The sequence below is a fragment of the Rhinopithecus bieti genome, unplaced genomic scaffold (genome assembly GCF_001698545.2).
Source record: "Rhinopithecus bieti isolate Rb0 unplaced genomic scaffold, ASM169854v2 scaffold_1017, whole genome shotgun sequence".
NCBI classification, from domain to species: domain Eukaryota; kingdom Metazoa; phylum Chordata; class Mammalia; order Primates; family Cercopithecidae; genus Rhinopithecus; species Rhinopithecus bieti.
The window spans coordinates 8,815,149-8,832,191 of NW_016803657.1; the positions used below are offsets into that span (position 1 = coordinate 8,815,149).

At 50.3% G+C, this 17,043-nt stretch overlaps 1 protein-coding gene across 1 annotated transcript; it reads left to right on the forward strand.

Annotated features, from left to right (window-relative positions):
- Positions 1-728: 728 nt before the first annotated feature.
- Positions 729-3,656, forward strand: LOC108542432 (putative uncharacterized protein FLJ45177). The gene is given in 3 exon segments (XM_017892451.1): positions 729-906; positions 3,128-3,298; positions 3,301-3,656. Coding segments are annotated over 3 exon segments (705 nt in total).
- The last annotated feature ends 13,387 nt before the right edge of the window (positions 3,657-17,043 follow it).

Below are 17,043 nucleotides of genomic sequence, written 5' to 3' on the forward strand. Positions count from 1 at the left end.
TGGGGGTTTCCTGAATGCACACATGAGTAAATGAGGGACAGATGGATAAGAAGAGAGACTGCCCTGCTATGTTCCAACTCAGTTGGAATCTGTCTCTGGGATTCTTGGATTTTTTTTTTTCTCCTGAAAAGTCTGAAACAATTCTGATTTATCTAGTTTTATTGTTCATTTTGTTCTCCTACCCTGTAGTGTGGGCTAGAGGGACATTCACTGTAATGGGACTCCATCACCAGGGATCAAGGTCTTCAATACTGAAGGCTGTCATCAAAGCATGCCATCACACCTAGGGAACTGCTAGCCAGACTCTCCTATGAATGTAATGGTTAATTTTCAATAACTGGTTACTCACTGATTAACGAGTCTTAATTAGCTTCCTCACTGATTTACCTTGGATCCTGACCTCCTGAAGTAGGGTAGTGTCAGGTATGTGTCACTGTTGAATAGCAACTGTGGAACAGTCTTCTATTTAGATCCTAAGTGCTCTGAGCTCTTAGCCAGGGAAGTTGGTGATTCTGTTTAGTGAGACTGTTTTTCTTTGTTTCTCTTGAAGTAGAGATGCAGTGTGAAAACTTTATTCATGCAAGAACAAGGTGTATCAAGGAAGGAAAATGTGAAATGTGGTGGGAGAACACTGGGTGTCCTTGCAGTCCCTTCCCATGTGATAATGATGGCAGTGCAGCTGTAGGTGTCAGTGCGGCTGAGATGGTAGCGTGACTGCAGATGGCAGCATGAACGTAGATGTTAGCACCACTGTAGATGGCAGTGTGGCTGTAAATGATAGTGCAACTGTAGGTGGTAGTGTGGCTATAGATGGCAGCATGGCTGTAGGTGGTAGTGTGGCTGTAGATGGCAGTGTGACTGTAGATGGCAGTCTGACTGAAGATGGCAGTGCAGCTGTAGATGGCAGTGCGATTGTAGATGGCAATGCAGTTGCAGAGTAGATGGTAGTGTGACTGTAGGTGGCAGTGTGGGTGTAAATGACAGTGTGGCTGTAGATGGCAGTGCAACTGTAAATGGCAGTGTGACTGTAGATGGCTGTGGCTGTAGATGGCAGTGCAACTGTGGAGTGGATGGTAGTGTGACTGTAGGTGGCAGTGTGGGTGTAAATGACAGTGTGCGTAGATGGCAGTGCAACTATAAATGGCAGGTGGACTGTAGATTAGCAGTGCAGCTGTAGATGTAGTGTGACTGTAGATGGTAGTGACTGAAGATGGTAGGTAACTGTAGATGGTAGTGTGACTATAGATGGTAGTGTGAGTGAAGTATGTAGTGTGACTGTGAGATGGTAGTGTGGACGAAGATGGTGTGGCTGTAGATGGTAGTGTGACTGAAGATGGTAGTGTGACTGTAGATGGTAGTGTGACTGAAGATGGTAGTATGACTGTAGATGGTAGCGTGACTATAGTGCCTCAGGCCTGAGCACCTAACATTTCCACACTAAACAAGGAAGAGGGTTGGCTGCATGAGATTGCAGAATAGAAGTGGAATGGAAAGCTTTTATTTAATCTGGCCAGCCTGCCCTGTATCCATGGGGTTATGCTGACATGAACTGGGACTTCCAAGCAGGCCCAATCGCCATAAACCTTAGCAGCTGGGTTTCCTACTGATTTGAACAGCAACTTGGATTTTGTCATTATTTAATTCAAAAGAATCGGAGTGAATTGGGTCGGTCACATAGGCGTTCTGTGTTCTGATGCAGCCTGTCCTGGCAAAACCATCAGTCTGTAACTCTCTTAACACAACTTTGAGATTCAGCGTTGATTGGGTCACTGGGGCCAAGGGTCACTGATTCCTTTTGCAGCCTGTGATTTTTAGACAGAATGCCTGCTGTACTCTTAGCCTCCTTAAATGTTTAGTAAGATCTCTGTCTAATGCTCTCCTTGTACTCAACCTGGGTTTTCAGTTCCTTCCAGGTCTCTGTGGAAAACTGAAGATTCATGTGTGCTTTCAGAAAAGAGGTTCAAAGGTAAAGGGCAGCCATTTAGTTTTCACAAGTCTGGGCAATGAGCGATTTGGACCTTCCATCCTTGGCTGACATCATGAACACCAGTGCTGCTGGCCTCTATCACAAGAAGGGCAGGACTTCGTGCTTAGCCTTCCTGGGGAAGGGCCTGTCCCTGGGTCATGTCCCCACTGACCACAGGAGGAAGAGATGGCGTGAGGATCCTGGGGGGCCTGGCTCTGCGCCCACTCATCTCTGTGTGGATGCCTCCTGTCTCCCGGGTGATAACCGGTCACCTGAATGTGGCCTTGGCATCACTCCTGGCTTCTCCTGCCACTTGATCACCCCTCTGGCTGCAGGGAGCCCAGGACGGAGAAAGAGAGGCCTCATTCTCCCAGAAGGATGCAGGCTGAGACCACCCATGCTTTGGAGCAGGGTTTCATGTGGGGGAGGTCCCTCTAGGGAAGGACAGTGAGTTGACGCTGTGACATTGCTTAGGATGGAGGCCCAGGGCAGACGGCGTCACCAGCTGCCACAGGAGCCGGGTTTCTAGAGGGGCTGTGTTACCAGCCCTGGGGATGCCACGTTGATGTGCCTTTTGACACATTCCTGTGGAGTGTCTGAGGAAAAACAGGGCACATACATTCCTGATAAGATTGCACCAAATGGCTAGGGCGTGGGCTCCCAGCCTCCCTCTGTCTCAGTTGGGGGCAGAGGGGCAGGGACAGCCAGGAGAAGGCCGAGCCAGATGCTGCTAGGTTGCCCCAGGACTCTACCCCACTGGCGTCTTAGTTAAACTTCTTCACCTGAGCCTCTCTTATGGCGTGGTTGAGTCACACATGAGAGGTTTTTGTCTGCCAGGAGGGGCTCTTCTTATGGGATAACAGGGGCACGAGGTGTGTGATGTGGCTCTCAGGGATGTGTCTGGACTCTCTCATGTCTGAGTGTCCCCAGGGCCAGAGCGCTGGGGGCAGAAGCCTGTGGTTGATCAAGCACCTTCTGCCAGCTGAGGCCGTGACTTTGTGTCCCTCCCTGGAGAAGGCTTCAAGGTCAGCGTCTTCTTCCTTTGGTCCTGAGCTTGCCCTGTCTCCTCCTCATTCCCCACGTCCACATGAAAGGGCAGTGCTCACAGGTGGGTTGGTCTGAGATTGAAATAGCAAGACCTGGGGTTTTCTGTTTGGGTAGCCCCCTCGAGTCAGCCTCAGAGGAGCCCAGACCTCCTGGATGGCTTCGGCGAGCCTCCCAGTGGGCACAGCACTCGCCACCAGATGCTGCATGGACTCAGCTTCCACATTGCCACGGGTACGGCCTGGTCCTTGCACTACCAGGGGCAAGGAGGGATGCTATGCCTGGTGGGATGAGCACTCTATCTCAAGACAAAGCAGTTCTCCAGTGTCTGCCCCACTTTTCTATAAACCTGGGAGTCCAGCCCAGTGCCTTGGCTGGAAGGAGAGGAGACGCCTCCTGTTCCAGCTCAGGGCGCTCTGCCGACCCCACTGCCTGCCCCAACCCTGGTGCTCCGGGAGGCCCCAATGCCATAGATGCGCTTCAGGGGGAGCAACTGGGGCTGTTCTTGAGGACCAAAATGGGCAGAGACCCTAAAGATATCCATGGGTTGACCCCTGCTCTCTGTGGCCCCTGCCTGGCTGGCATCCCCTCCTCACACTCTCCACAGTTCTCATGCAGCGCAGCACCTCTAAAAATGTGGCCCTGAAAATGTGTGCTTTGGGGAACAGCAGCTTCCTCCTCTCCGACCAAGTTCAGGCCCCTTCTACCCTTCAGTGGCTGTAGGCAGTCGGTGAGGGCCCTGGATGGGGTGGGCCGGGGGCAGGGCAGGGCACTGTGGGCTCCAGTTGCTCAGGGCTCCGGGCAGACACACCAACCTTTGTGTTTGGAAATGCACCTGGGAGTGTGCTGACATCTGTGTGGAGGACCACGGGTCTGTTCATCCCCCACTGGCTGCACCCCCGGGAGGCTGCAGCATGTACTATTCATCCCCCACACCACAGTTATTCTTGTATCTGCCCCCTCCCTGGCCTTGCTGCCCATGACTCCCTCAGGTCAGCCCCACGTCTCTGTCAAACTTTCATCCTCCACAATTCTGCATAGCCTGTAAATGCTTAAAAAATATTGCAGAACAGGTGAGTCACATTATAGAAAGGAAGCAACCTGGAAAAGCACAGACATTCCTTCCCCTTCTGCACCTGTTAAAGTAAGGGAGGGGCATAAGGGGGTGGGATCTGCACAAGGTGCAGCTGATGGAAATGTAGTCTTTGGGAAAAGCCCTGGCTCTGAAATGGCAAAGGCTGCATGCCTGGGAAAAAGAAAAATGTGTCTGATCCAGAGACGACTGCCTTCCCCCAAAGGCTGTCACTCTGCCATCCAGTTATCTATTCTGCAGTGATAGAATGGGCTTGACCTAAAAATTCAGTGACAGAAAAATGTCATCGAATGCTGCTTAGTGAAGTCAGGCGGTCAGCAGATGAGGGCAGAAGGCCACTGGTCTTTGACAGAACTCGTGGACGGCGAAATAACAAAACAGGTTTTAGGCTGCATTGTCAGCAGCAGAGACAAACAATTCATCCAAAATAAACAAGTGAGCTCCCAGCAGAAGCCTGTGAAGTCTCCCGTTCTGCTCAAACCACACACATGTGGCCCGCAGAGGAGCCTGCAGAGGCCCACAAGGCACTCAAGAGGCGGAGCGTGAGACCCAGGCCACCGGCTGTCCTCCCTGTCAGAACAAAAGGTTCACGGAAAGGGCCAGGAGGGCACAGTGAGGGGAACCGAATGCCAACGGCATTTCCTGGATCTTTTGCACCATAGTCTAAGCATTTAGAGGAAGCACCGCGAGTTTGCTGCCCTGGAAGCCGACGTGCTCCCCAGACACAAGAGGCAGGACTGGAGGCCTCACCCCACAGCTTGAGAGGCTATGTTGGGACACATCAAGGAAGGAAGCCTTCAGTGACACAGAACCTGGCTGACTTACACACCCGCTGTCTAAAGACGGGGTGCTGGCTGGTGAACTCAAGCGACTCACAGCAGACCCGGAGTGAAAGTCGTGGGTCTGTACCTGTGTGGAGTCCTCCATGGCTGGGCTTGCAGAGACTGAGCTGGACGTGTGCATTGGCAGGAAGAAGAGGAGCCACTGTGAGTCCCGGCTCACAGCGCTCTGCCCACCCCGGTGCCCACCCCAACCCTGGTGCTCCAGGGGCCCCCCTATGCCACAGACACACGTCAGGGGGTCAATTGGGGCTGTTCCCAAGGACCAGGAGGGACAAATGCCCTAAAGATGTCCATGGTTTGACCCCTGCTCTCTGCGGGCCCTGCCTGGCTGGCCTCCCCTTCTCACATTCTCCACAGTCCTCATGCAACGCAGCACGTCTAAAAAGGCCGTCCTGAAAATGTGCGCTTTGGGGAAGAACAGCTTCCTCCTCTCTGAGTGGATAGGGCTGGCCCAATGAGGTGTGATTTTCATTGCAGTAAAATGTGCATCACGTAACACTGGGGCCCTTGTCACCGTTTTTAATTGTACACTTTGGAGGCATTATGTGCGTTCATCGTCACCACCTACCACCCACAGAGCTTCTTCATCTTCCCAAACGGAAACTCTGCCCTCAGCAAACCCTCCCTCCCCTCCTGCAGCCCCTGGCACCCGCCTGCTCCTTCCTGTCTCCGTGAACCTGTGAACTCTTTGGACCCCACCTAAGTGGAATTGGGCAGGATTTGTTCTCAGTGACTGGCTCGTGTCACTCAGCAGCCTGAAGGCTCATCCGTGCCGCAGCCTGTCCCAGAATCTCCCTCCCTCTAACGCTGGTTAATATCCTGCTGCACAAAAAAATCAAACAGGATGATAGTTTGATACCCGAAATCCACTTGAAAATTGGTAAAAAATTGGGTCTGGCCATGTTTTGCTTATTTTCCCCACAGTCTCTCCTGACCCCGTGTTGCGTCCTAGCGCACAGTGTGCACAAACCCACAGGTTCGTGGAAATGAAACCGTGTATTTCCAGTGTCGGAGGGGAAGGGGCTTCTGGGGGAGGTCCTGAGCCTCCTGCTGCCTGGAAGGTCTTCCAGTGTCAGATCCCCAGCAGGTACTCACCCAGACAAGTGCATCCCCACCTCCGAGAAGGGGCAGTGTCAGGAGGAGCTCCGAGTCCTGTAGTTCAACCAATCCTGACACTGTCCACCTGGAATGAGTGCCAGACCCACAGGTTGAGGGCTCAGTCCCACGAGAAGGCCCTCACTTCAGGTGCCAATCACAAGCCCCTGTCTTTCTGACCAGCTGGCTCTATGTACATCAGGGTTCCTAAGACCCTCTCCTTGGGTTTGGTTGATTCGCTAGCTCGGCTCACAGAACTCAGGAAAATGCTTGCCTTATGTTTACCCCTTTATTGCAAAGGGCACAGATGAACGAGCCAATGAAGCAATGTGTAGGTGAGGGCTGGGGGAGGGGCTGAAGCTTCCCTGCCCTCCGCAGGCGCCACCCTCCACAGGGCCAGCTACCCTGAGGCTCCTCTATCCCAGTCTTCTTGGGTTTTTATGGAACCTTCATTACAGAGCTGTGATTGATTACATCATTGGCCATGGGTGACCAACTCAGCTTCGGCCCCAGTCCTCCTCCTGGAGATTGGGGTGGGCCTGAACATTCCCAGTGGTCATACGGGGAGAATGACATGCATGTACACAAGCGACACACGGTGGGTGCCGCTTGTACTTCAAATGCATCTACTTGTTTTATTCTCACCACAGCCTCAAGAGGGAGGGCAGTATTATTACTATGTCCATTTTACAGCTGAGGCACAGAGAGGTTAAGTCAGTTGCCCAATGTCACACAGCCAATGAGAAATTCTTTAAATTACAGGCCCAGGGGTTGGTGACCAGGTGAGCAGAGCAGGGAATCCAGGACGAGGACGGCGGCCAGAGGCAGGAGCAGAGCTGGGGAGCAGGCTTCAAGCTCACGCTTCCAGCACCTCTGTGTGTGTGCACGTGTTATGTATGTGTGTGCATGTGTATGTGTGTAATTGTGAGCACACACATGTTTGCATATCCGTGTGTGTGTGCACGCGCACTACCCCTTTAAATTCCAGGATCTGAACCATGGTGGCTTGGGGGACGGGGATCAGCAGTGGAGGAGGAATCCAACCTATGTGTTGTACATTTTGAAGGAAACTAAGCTTGCAAGATTCAAGTGAAACACATAAGTCCTTTTCTCCTCAAATCCTCATGCTCGGTGTCAGCTGGGCTTTGGATAAACTTCAGAGAAGAATTTAAGCTGAAACTTCCACAGTTCCCAAGGTTCCCAATCACTCATGTTTGTGTGGGAGGCTATTCATTTTCTGAAGAAGAAGTGATTGAAGAGACTATGGAGGGCCAGGTTGAGGAACCCCTCACCAGGCTCCCACGCAGAGGCCATCACGGCGGAGCTTCCCACAAACACAGGCAGGAAACGTGGGCTCCCGAGGGCTCTGCATGCAGGTCAGAGGGTGCGGGGGAGGAGGGGCCTTGGGATAATAAAGGCCTTTTCCTGAAGCAGCTGCAGGCAAGTGTTTGCATAAATTAGACAGTGGTAGTGAGAATTACAGCAGCATGCCCTTCAGAATCTAACCACTTCCCTTATTTTGGACAAACAAGAATGCTAGTAAAGGCTCTTTTCCCTGCCTTTCTCTACAGTGCTCACTCAGGCCGTCTGAGTTGGCCTGATCTTCTCTCAGAAACACACACACGTGTGCACAGACATGCACACATACACACACATGTTTACATGCACACAGAAGTATGCACATGTGCATACATGTAAACACAGGAAGACATTTGTGCACACAAGCATGCAATATGTGCAATAACACATGCATGTGCATAGCACATATGCAATATGCAAACACAGGCGTGCTCATCAAGTAGCACACATACGCATGCACACACATGTACCATAACAACGTGCAACACCAAGAGATGGCTTCACAAGTACACACATACGCATGCGCACACATGTACACAACACGTGCACACACAGAGGTGCTGGAAGCGTGAGCTTGAAGCCTGCTCCCCAGCTCTGCTCCTGCCTCTGGCCACTGTCCTGGATTCTCCGCTCTGCTCACGTGGTCACCTTCCCCTGGGCCTGTTCCCCAGTTTCTATCTGGGCTTCTCTTCTTCACACAGACTCTAGAATCAATCTGCACCCTGAGAGCAAGTTGCTCCTGACTCCATGTCAGTGGCCATTTCCCAGGTTCCTGTTTGAGACACGTCTGTTTGGGCACACTGTGACCTCATGATTGTATTCACAAGAGCCTGGTGGTACCTGTGGGCCACATTATCCCTGTCTGAAAGGCAGGGCTACATTCCTAGAGACGCCTTCCCTGTAATGTTGTGGTAGGCATGGTTCTAGAATCCGGGCGCATGGACTGTCCTCTCCCAAGACTGGAAAGGGGTCCCGTGGCAACAGGTTGTACATCATAGCAGTGTGTGAAGTACCTGGCTTTAAGCTCATTCAAAAAGGGGATGGCCCCATGTGAAGGGGAGATCAGCTGGCAACCTCAGTGCTCCCTGAAACGTTAGTCACTGACTCCAGAAAGGGATGGGCCTGGACCCGAGGGAGAAGTGTTGACTTTGTCACAGCCGCTCTTCCTTGGTTGTTACCAAACATGGCAAACGCCTGGCATGACTCTCCCATGGGCCTGGCAGGAGTCACTGATGTATTTCGCTCCACATTTTCCACGCCAGGCAGGGCTAGGGCAATCTCTGACTATCTTTTTATTCTCACATCTGACGTGCTCCTGGAGACACTCAGCCCTCAGCGTCCTGCGCCTGCCAGCTCTAGAGATAACGTGCGTTTCCAGCAGAGGACACGCTGGAGGATGCACCGGCCACAGGAGGGAGGCGGATGTTCGCCACATTCCAGGGCAGCGTCCCTTCGTGGAGCTCCAGTTCAGACCGAAGATTCAGGCGTGACTAGGAGGAGCCTCTCCGTCTGCCGCACACAGGCCATCCAGGCGCAGCCTTTTGTCTTCGTCTGGGACTTGGCTTCTCAGCTTTGCAGAGCCCCCGTGACATTGCTAAGAGAGTCAGTGCCAGGATTTTGGTTTCAAGGCCAGGATTTTGGTGCAGTTGAGCCCTTCATAACCTCACCAGGTTTTTTCTGTTTGTTCACATTTCACAACTTTAATAGAATATTTTAACTATTCCATACAAAGTGAAAACAGTGCGTTCAGTTACAAATGTGTTCTAAGGTTAGGCTGAGCACTCTCCACAGGCTGGTCAGTGTGGACACAGTGTTCTGGCTTCCGGAGAGCACGGTCACCCACTTGGAAACCCCACTCACCAGCTGCCAACCAGTCACTCCACACCCAGGACTTTCACATGGAAGAATGGTGGGTACAAGGCCATGAGACAAGTGCATCCCATGGGGTCTGCTATTGAGGAGGCTGCTGAGACGTGGCCCTGAGAAGTGAGTGCCCCAAGTGAGGAAAAGCCTCTGGCCTCCTCAGGTGTTGTAAACGGTCTTCAACTCGACAGAGGGAGATGGCGCAGCAGCAGGATCGGACACTCTTGGCTTGAATGTGGGTCAAACCCAGGCCCGAGCCCTGCCACATAGCCTGGTTGAGCACGACGTGCTTCATCACCTGTGTGTTTCTTTTCTTTCTTTGTTTAAATCTGTCTGATGTACAGAAAGGAGAAGCAGGAGTTTATTTATAAAATGCAACAAGGAAGAAAAAGCTTGGAGTGAGATGAAGCAGAAAAATATAGCAGGGACAACCTAGAGGCCCCCCATGAGTAGAAACATGCACATCGGAGGGATGTTCACATACGGCATGCGCTGGCCGCTGGGTTGGTTCTGCTAACATTTCTCAGCACCTGCACAAAAAGGGGAATGGTGAAGTATCCCATTTACGGTATCAGTGCCATAAAAACAAATCTCTTGCGCCAGGAGTTTTTAGTTGTTCCCGGTTAGGAGGACAGATGAGGCTTCCCTGAGGTTTTCTCACTTGGAGGAATGACCGTCACTTCCCTCAAGGCCTTGGGAGAAGCAACCGTTGGTGAAGTTCGAGCACGGCACCTTGGAAAATGGCGATCCATGGAAATTGGCATCCTTTTCCCCTCGTATTAATCCTAGGGAACCTGACCAATGAGGAGGTTAAAGTTCACAGAAATTAACCAGTCACCAGCCTGAGGCAGAATCCAGAATGGCTCCAGAGCCTCTACCTCTCCCCCGGGCTCCACTATGATGGGGGCACCAAAACGGGCAGCAGCAAAAGCATTGCTGATGTTGTGAGGTCACCCTGCCAGTGAGGGACACTCTCAAAGCACACTCATCTAAAGGAACCAGTGTCTTAGAGTACACAGGTCGATAAGAAAGCACTAAAGAGTCTGGCTTGGTCCATTTTGTGCTGCAGTTATAGAACAGCACAGACTGGGTCATTGATATATAAGAATGTATTTGGCTCATGGTTCTGGAGCCTGGGAAGTCCAAGGGTATGGTGCTATGGTGCTAGCCTTGGATCAGTCATCTGGTGAGGGCCTTCTTGTTGCACCAGCCTGTGGTGGAAAGTAGAAAAGCAAGAGAGCCCACGAGGCTGAGAAAAAGTGGGAGATGAATGTATTCTTTTATTAGTAGTTCTTTCCAGCGATAACAGCATTAACCCTTCCATGAGGGTAAAGCCTCTTAATACTGTTGAATGGCCTTTAAATTTCAGTGTGAGCTTTGGAAAGCAGAATTTAAGCCACAGCAGAGGTCAAGTGTGCATGTAGGGAGCACTTACCTGAATGGACATTTTTTACCATCCAGACCGGGCTTGAGAATCAATTCAGGGCCCCTCTCCCGAAGAGAAAGGGGAAAAGGTAGAGAGGAAGCCCTGCAGGATTCCTGCTGTCTGGACCTCACCATCTCCTAGAGACACGCACCTCCATTTGCAGGAGCATGAAGGTGAGTCACTGTGACAATCCCAAGACAGAGAAAGAGTTGCAAGGTGTAAACTACCTCCAGTACGTAAAGGCTGACAAACTACTCCACCTCAGTCTGAAGGTAACGGAGACTCGGAATAACCCAGCCCAGAAGGGGAAAGGAGACTTTTAAAGTGCCATCCCCCAAAATAAGTGCAAATGAAATGCAGACTCAGAATCAAGTTTTAGGGAAACACACCACCTGTGCCAGCTGAATATCTATAACATGCATGCAATATTTTCAAATCAGTCATCTGGCCATTGAATGCTCTAATGAGAATTTATAATAATCCAGTAAAGGCAACCTTTGACGTGAGGAGGAAAAACAAGTCTGTGGTTTTAAAAGAAAATCCTATTAGAAGCAGTTAATGAAATTGAATTGAGACTTGAAAGTCACAGTATTTATAAAGTGCCTACTATGTGTCAAGGACTTGCTAAGTAGGCCAGGCATGGTGGCTTATGCCTGTAATTCCAGCACTTTGGGAGGCCAAGGCAGGTGGATCACCTGAGGTCAGGAGTTTGAGACCAGCTTGGTCAACATGGGAAAACCCTGTCTCTACTAAAAATGCAAAAATTAGCTGGTCATGGTGTTGTGTGTGTGTGTATCTACGTGTGTGTGCTACTGGAGATAGTGTGTTTTGTGGTGATGGAGATGGTGTGTGTGTGTTGATGGAGATGGTGGTGTGTGTGGTGATGGAGGTGGTGTGTATTGTGTGTGTGTCGATGGAGGTGGTGTGTGTTATGTGTGTGTGTCTGTGTGTGTTATTGGAGATGGTGTGTTGTGTGGTGATGGAGATGGTATATATGTGTGTTGAAGGAGATGGTGGTGTGTGTGGTGATGGACGTGGTGTGTGTCTGTGTGTGTTATTGAAGATGGTGTGTTGTGTGGTGATGGAGATGATGTGTGTGTGTGTTCATGAAGATGGTGTGTGTTGTGTGTGTCTGTGTGCGTGTTGATGGAGACGGTGTGTGTGTGTGGTGATGGAGATGGTGTATGTGTGTGTTGATGGAGATGGTGGTATGTGTGGTGATGGAGGTGGTGTGTGTCTGTGTGTGTTATTGAAGATGGTGTGTGTTGTGTGTGTCTGTGTGTGTGTTGATGGAGATGGTGTGTGTGTGTTGATGGAGATGGTGTGTGTGTGTGTTGATGGAGATGGTGTGTGTGTGGTGATGGAGATGGTGTGTGTGTGTATTGATGGAGATGGTTTGTGTGTGGTGACGGAGGTGGGGTGTGTTGTGTGTGTGTGTTGATGGAGATGTTGCGTTGTGTGTATTGATGGAGATGGTGTGTTGTGTGTGTTGATGGAAGTGGTGTGTTGTGTGGTGATGGAGGTGTTGTGTGTTGTGTGTGTATCTGTGTGTGTATGTTGATGGAGAGGGTGTGTTGTGTGGTGATGGAGGTGGTGTGTGTTGTGTGTGTTTCTGTGTGTGTGTTGATGGAGAGGGTGCGTTGTGTGTTGATGGAGATGGTGTGTGTGTGGTGATGGAGGTGGTGTGTGTTGCGTGTGTGTGTTGATAGAGGTGGCATGTTGTGTGTGGTGATGGAGATGGTGTGTTGTGTGTGTGTCTGTGTGTTGATGGAGATGGTGTGTTGTGTGGTGATGGAGATGGTGTGTGTGTGGTGATGGAGGTGGTGTGTGTGTGGTGATGGAGGTGGTGTGTGTTGTGTGTGTTGATGGAGATGGTGTGTTGTGTGTGTGTGTTGATGGAGATGGTGTGTTGTGTGTGTGTGTTGATGGAGACGGTACGTGTGTGTGTTCATGGAGGTGGTGTGTATTGTGTGTGTGTCTGTGTGTGTGTTGATGGAGATGGCGTGTGTGTGTTGATGGAGAGGGTGTGTGTGTGTGTTGATGGAGATGGTGTGTTGTGTGTGTTGATGGAGATGGTGTGTTGTGTGTGTGTTGATGGATACGGTGTGTGTGTGTTCATGGAGGTGGTGTGTGTTCTGTGTGTGTCTGTGTGTGTGTTGATGGAGGTGGTGTCTGTGTGCTCTTGTGTGTGTGGGATGAGGGGTCAGGAGTGGGCTTTGCAGGACCTTTCCGGGGATGGCTGGCCAGGACCCTTCTGGGTGTGGGGCCGCCTGCAGTGGAAGGTGTGGCCTGGGGCGGCTCTGGCACTTGCTTAGCCTCTGGGCACACCATTTCCATGAACACACACATACACCACCATCTCCATCCCCACACACACACCATCTCCAACAAGACACATACACCATCTCCATCAACACACACACACAGACACGCACAACACATGCTATGCATGAGCACACACGCAACACACACCGTCTGCATGAACACACACACACCCCACCTCCATCATCACACAACACACCATCGCCAATAACACAGTCGTGGCTCTGAGCTCAGCTCCTCTGCATCCTATGCCCGCCCTGCGTCTCCTTCTCTCAGGCAAAGGACAGGGGCTGGTCTGTCTGTCCTGTGGAGTCGCACGTCTTCCTTAGGGGACTCCTGTGAGCCACTGTGCACAGTACACAGCCCCCACGGTGGCCCCGCAGAGCCTCAGGCACGTCCCTTCCTCCCTGGGAGAGGCTGCAGGTTTCCAGAGCCTGGGGGGCCTGGGAGGCAGGGCCGGTGTGAGCTGCTGCGTGTTGAAGGCTGCTGGAGGAGTGGCAGCCACAGAGGCCCGCGCTCCAGCAGCCGGCACCGTCCCCAGGTTCCCAAGGGCAGAGCCGCTGCTGCCGGTGCCACCCAGAACCCAGGCGGGCTCACGGGGCAGCGAGCAGTGACAGCTCAGGTAACACGGGCGGGGGCATCTCCCTGGGCACCTCTGACGCTCATCAGGGGATGGCCTGGGGTGCGCCTCGCTGGCAGGCGGCCTGAGGACTAAACAAGAATGGGAAAGTGCCCAGCCAGTGCCTGGGAGGCCCTCCTGGTGCCTCGGTTTACCCCTTCACGCATCCTCACCAGCCACCTGAGATGGGCTCGGCAGAGGAGGGGCTCTGCCGGGTGTGGCTCCTCCTGGGGATCAGGGTCTCGGCCCCGCGAGGCCCCGCGCCAGGCGACGGGCAGAGAGCGCGGTGAGGAGTGGGCCCTTTTCTCCAAGCCGGGAGGCATCAGGGTCCTGACAGTGGGTGCAGGAGTCGCGCTGGGGTTCTCCAGCTCCAGAGAGCGCAACAGCAAACGCAGCCTCCCGCAGCTGCCTCCCCAGGTCCGGGCTGGGAGGTCTGAGGGGTCCCGGAAGCGGCGTGGCCAGTGGGGCCTCTGGAGCCTCGAATCTCAGGTTGAGAAGCAGCGCCATGAAACACGTTGAAGAGTTCCGGGGTCCCGACTGCGCGGCCCGTCAGTCACCACCTGCAGGCCTCGCACTTGCTCCAGTGATCGTGACTGCGGGGAAGGTCCAGATTTGCCGCATGTCGGCTCTGTGGCCTGAAGGATGCGTCCCGCAGATGAAGATGTCGCTCCTCTTCCTTCAGGCCGCTGCCCTCCACAGCGTCTGCTTTTCAGCTCTGAAGTTGTAAAATGTCCCTTCTCACCCTTCATGCCACTGCCTTCCACGGCCTCTGCTTTTCAGCTCTGAAGTTGTATTTTTCCTGCACACACAGGCCACCATCGTCTGGAGCTTTTCAGGTAAATGAAATAAAAAATCATGCTGGGTTCATAACACTTTTGGTGAAAATTCTGAAATATGGCGGGGTTACTTCTGCAGCTCACACACCGGCCCTGAGGACGAGTCCAAAAGGCAGTTTCAAGAGTGACTGAAGCCCGGAGCCGGGTTGGTGTGAGCGAGGGCTTGCGAGGCTGCTGAGGCCGGAGAACGCCCATTAAAGAAACACTGGAAATCTCTGGATCAACAATCGCAGGAATAAGGCTCTTTTCCAAAACTTTAGCCTTGTTTCTAGGCAGCTGGTGACCCTCCCAGCCTCCAGGCACGCCATGAAAAGTGAAAAGTTTCTGGCTCTGAAGGACTTCCGAAGCAAGACAAGAGCCCCCTCTCCCCAAGATGCTGGGAACTTGGATGGGATTAGTCCCCGGCTGACACTAGAAAATGCATTTTTAGATCAGGAGGAGAGTGTGTGGGAGGAGGTGGGAGGGAGGGTTGGGCGCTGGAGCAGTGCTGGTAAATGTTTAACAACTGGCTCTCCAGAAAAAAAAAAAAAAGTACCTATGCGAATACGTGTTATAAATCTTTGATAGAAAGGAGGCAAGTTGTGCAACTTCCAAATAGAAAGCCACCTATAACACTCACTGGACACTCTGAGCAGCCAGCACCTGCCCCCAGGACATTTTGGTGGTTTTTGCCCAGCTTTCACATCTGCAGACAGTCTCTGGGTGCAATCCTCCCATGGTGTGGTAACCAGGCTACTTTCAACCTGTTCGCTTTTCTCCATACATTCATTGTTAAGCTGATACGATCTCCTAAATGGTTCCTCATATCACCTCATACACATTTTATTGATTAAATGAAAGCTGTCAGTTTCAGCACTACCAACTGTGATTGGCCCACTTTAGCTTCTTGTGTAGTTGCAGGGGTGGGAACAGTCCTTAATTCTGCATTTTCTCACCATGGCTGTGACTAACCAGTTTGAAAAATTCCCCAGAAGTTACTAATTGGCTCTTAGGAGCTGGTGCAAGCAGGATCCAGCACATCCTGGGGTGGGTGGCCAGGCCGGGACCAGCGCTGTTACAGAATGCCCTGGTCTATTTAGGGTGGCCCCATTAGAAATTGATTTTGGAATTTTCTGGACTTCTTTGATCTTGGAGATGACATCACCAATGTCCAGGAGATGAGGAGCATGTTGGGTCAAGTGCACATTTCAGGAAGTTGGATGGATTTAAGTCATTAGAAAAAGATTGACCTTATGGTTCCCTTTCTAGTTTAACTCTTCACAATTTTTAACTGAAAGGGCCTTCTTACGATTTAGAAAGAGAATGGACCCATCAGGGGCCCCTTTGACCCGGTATGAATTGTTCAGCTCATTTAATAAATATTCATATTGGAACCAACCCCTCGGCATTCGCTTTAATCTTTCTGTATTAAAAAGAATTCCACAGCACTCGGAGAAGAGAGAGGAATTTAAATATTTCTTTTTCCACACAACCCAAATTAATCTGACTAGCATGCTGTTTCACAAGTTTAGAATACGCCTGGAGCCCACATGCAGTTATTTTAAGCCGCTGGCTTCTCTTTCTTTGTAAAATCCCTGTCTGGACCCACAATTACCCACCTTCACCAGTTCTAACTGGGCAGGTCTCAGGTAGCCACAGTTCACCTTTTGACTTTTTGTTATTATAGAATCCGTTTTGAAATCTGGTTCATTTGGAATGCATAGGTATTTGTCACCTTGCTTTCTGTTAACAGATGAACAAAGTTTCCAATGAATTAATGGAATGAGAAATAGAAATATCAACATAAGCATTATTTTATGTATATTACTTATATATTATTTTACAAGGTTTATATATAAATATATGTGTGTGTATGTGTGTGTGTATGGGCATGTGTGTACATAAAGGTATATATGTGTGCATGTATATATAAATGAATATATGTGTGTGTATATATGTATGTGTGTGCATGTGGGTGTGTATATGTATGTAAGTGTATGTGTGTATATATAAATGAATATATATGTGTGTATATATGTATGTGTGTGTATGTGGGTATGTGTATATGTATATAAGTGTACGTGTGTATATATAAATGAGTACATATGTTTGTGTATATATAAATGAACATATGTGCTGGTATATAAAATGGGGGAAATTATATATGTGTGCATGTGTATGTTATGTATATGTGTGTATGTGTTGTATTGTATATATATGATATATGGTATGATATGTATGTAAGTGTGTTTTATATGTAGTGTGTGTATGTTATGTGTGTGTTATAAATGAATGGTGTATGTATGTATGTGTGTATATATGTGTGTATGTGTATATACATAAATTAAGTGTGTATGTATGTATATGTGTGTATGTTTTATGTGTGTATTTGTGGTATATATAAATGAACATATTGTGTGTGCATATGGTATGTACATGTGACTATATGTGTGTATATGTTTGTGTATATAAATGAACATATATGTGTGTCCATATGTATGAACATGTGTGTATATGTATGTGTATATATAAATGAATATATATATGTGCGTGTGTATGTGTGTGTATATGTGTATGTGTGTGCATGTGTGTGTATGTA